Source organism: Penaeus vannamei, chromosome 14 (genome assembly GCF_042767895.1).
Source record: "Penaeus vannamei isolate JL-2024 chromosome 14, ASM4276789v1, whole genome shotgun sequence".
Lineage (NCBI taxonomy): Eukaryota > Metazoa > Arthropoda > Malacostraca > Decapoda > Penaeidae > Penaeus > Penaeus vannamei.
This window is the reverse complement of record NC_091562.1, coordinates 7,397,314-7,399,813: the sequence shown is the minus strand read 5'-3', so window position 1 is coordinate 7,399,813 and position 2,500 is coordinate 7,397,314. Positions and strand designations below refer to the sequence as shown.

Here is a 2,500-nt window from a genome sequence, read left to right as displayed (position 1 = left end):
AACGCCTGTCAGTCACTCGGGAGGAGCGTCAGTCGGCACGCATGTTCGGCGTCACTTATCTGCTGTCTCTTTAAAGGGCCTGCTGGGGGGGGGGGGGGGGTTGAGGGGGTTGTTGGGGGTGGTGGTGGTGGTATTGGGGTTTATTTGTTGGTGGGGTGGGGGTGGTGTTGGTGATTGTGGGGGTGTTGGTGGTTGTGGTGTGATGGTGGGGGGGTGGGGTGAGGTGATGATGGGGGTGGTAGTGTGGTGATGGTGACGGTGTTGGTGGTTGTGGTGGTGATTGTGGAGGTGAGGTGTGAAGTGATGATGGGGGTGGTAGGGCGGTGGTGGTGACGGTGGTGTGAAGCTTGGTGTTGATGATGAGGGTGATTGCGTTATTGGTGGTGCTGCTGGAACACCGTTGGTGTGAGGGTGATGGTGTTGGTGATGGCAGAGATGAGGGTTGATTTGTTGGTGGTGATGATAATGGTGGCATGGGACTGGTGAGAGAACTGGTGTTGTTGTTCGTGTTGTGATGCATATCATCGATGGTGTAGTGGTGTTGATGTTGGGTGTTGTCCTGGCTGAGTGTAGTGGTGCGAGATTTGTTGATGTTGCTGTTGGTGGTGTAAAGGTGTTCATATTGTTTATGTATATCACCTTGCTGAAGTTATTTAAGGTGATTGTGGTTGTTGATGTTGTAGTGATGATGTCATTCAAGATATTCTTTGCGTCGTATAGTTATAGTTAATTATCATTGTTATCATTATTTTTATCATCATTCATTATGTTTTTTTTTTATTATTAGTTATAATTATCAGTATTGTGTTGTACGTGTCTTTATTTCCATATATTTCGTGTATTTATTTCGTATTTATTGGTTAGTAGATAACTCAGAATAGTCGATAAAATAATTTATAAATGCATATATTTATATTTTCTACACTTCTATTTCGTTTTTATTTACCTTCTTCTCTTTCTTTCACTTACAAAATTGTGTGTATTTTGTATGCCTTCTCTCCATTGCATCATATTCCATCCCTTCTTCTACACATAGAGCGTGAGTGGAAGACATACACACACTTACCTCAAAACCCCAACACAGACGAATTTCTAACCAGGAGAAAAAATATCTCTATACTTTTATTTCGTTTTTCTTTACTTTCTCCTTCTGTATTTTGTATGTGTATTGTGTATGCCTTCTCTCCATTGTGTCATACCTCCCCTTCTTCTTTACATAGAGCCTTAGTGGAAGACATACACACAATTAACTCAAAACCCCAACACAGATGAATTTCTAACCAGGAGAAAAAATATCTCTATACTTTTATTTCGTTTTTCTTTACCTTCTCCTTCTGTATTTTGTATGTGTATTGTGTATGTCTTCTCCCCATTGCGTCTTACCTCCCCTTCTTCTTTACATAGAGCCTTAGTGGAAGACATACACACACGCATCTCAAAACCCCAACACAGACAAATTTCTTACCAGGAGAAAAAATATCTTTACACTTTTATTTCGTTTTTCTTTACCTTCTCTTTCTATATATTGTATGTGTATTTTATATGTATTCTCTCCATTGCGTCATAACTACCCTTCTTCTTTACATAGAGCGTTAGTAGAAGATACACTCACACGTACGTCAAACCCCCAACACAGACGAATTTCTAACCAGGAGAAAAATGTTTCTACACTTTTATTTCGTTTTTCTTTACCTTCTCCTTCTTTCCTCTATAACATCATGTGTCTTTTGTGTGCCTTCTCTCCATTACATATATCCCCTTCTTCACATAGAGCGTTAGTGGAAGACATACACACACGCACCTCAAAGCTCCAACACAGGAGAAAAATACTTCTACACTTTTATTTCGTTTTTCTTTACTTTCTCTTTCTGTATATTGTATGTGTATTTTGTATGTCTTCTCCCCATTGCGTCATAACTCTCCTTCTTCTTTACATAGAGCATTAGTGAAAGACATACACACACGCATCTCAAAACCCCAACACAGACAAATTTCTTACCAGGAGAAAAAATATCTTTACACTTTTATTTCGTTTTTCTTTACCTTCTCTTTCTATATATTGTATGTGTATTTTATATGTATTCTCTCCATTGCGTCATAACTCCCCTTCTTCTTTACATAGAGCGTTAGTGGAAGATACACTCACACGTACGTCAAACCCCCAACACAGACTGATTTCTAACCAGGAGAAAAATATCTCTACATTTTTATTTCGTTTTTCTTTTTACCTTCTCCTTCTTTCCTCTATAACATCGGGTGTCTTTTGTATGCCTTCTCTCCATTACATTTATCCCCTTCTTCTACACATAGAGCCTTAGTGGAAGACATACACACACACACCTCAAAGCTCCAACACAGGAGAAAAAATATCTCTACACTTTTATTTCGTTTTTCTTTACCTTCTCTTTCTATATATTGTATGTGTATTTTGTATGTATTCTCCCCATTGCGTCATACCTCCCCTTGTTCTACACATAGAGCCTTAGTGGAAGATATACAC

At 39.2% G+C, this 2,500-nt stretch overlaps 1 protein-coding gene across 1 annotated transcript in view; it reads right to left on the bottom strand.

Moving 5' to 3' along the window:
* The window catches only part of LOC138863911 (uncharacterized), a 26,241-nt gene that overhangs the window by 20,371 nt on the left and 3,370 nt on the right, over positions 1-2,500 (bottom strand). The window contains exon 2 of the mRNA XM_070129413.1: positions 258-596. Coding sequence (XP_069985514.1) covers positions 258-596 — 339 coding nt within the window. The remainder of the gene's footprint in view (positions 1-257; positions 597-2,500) is intronic.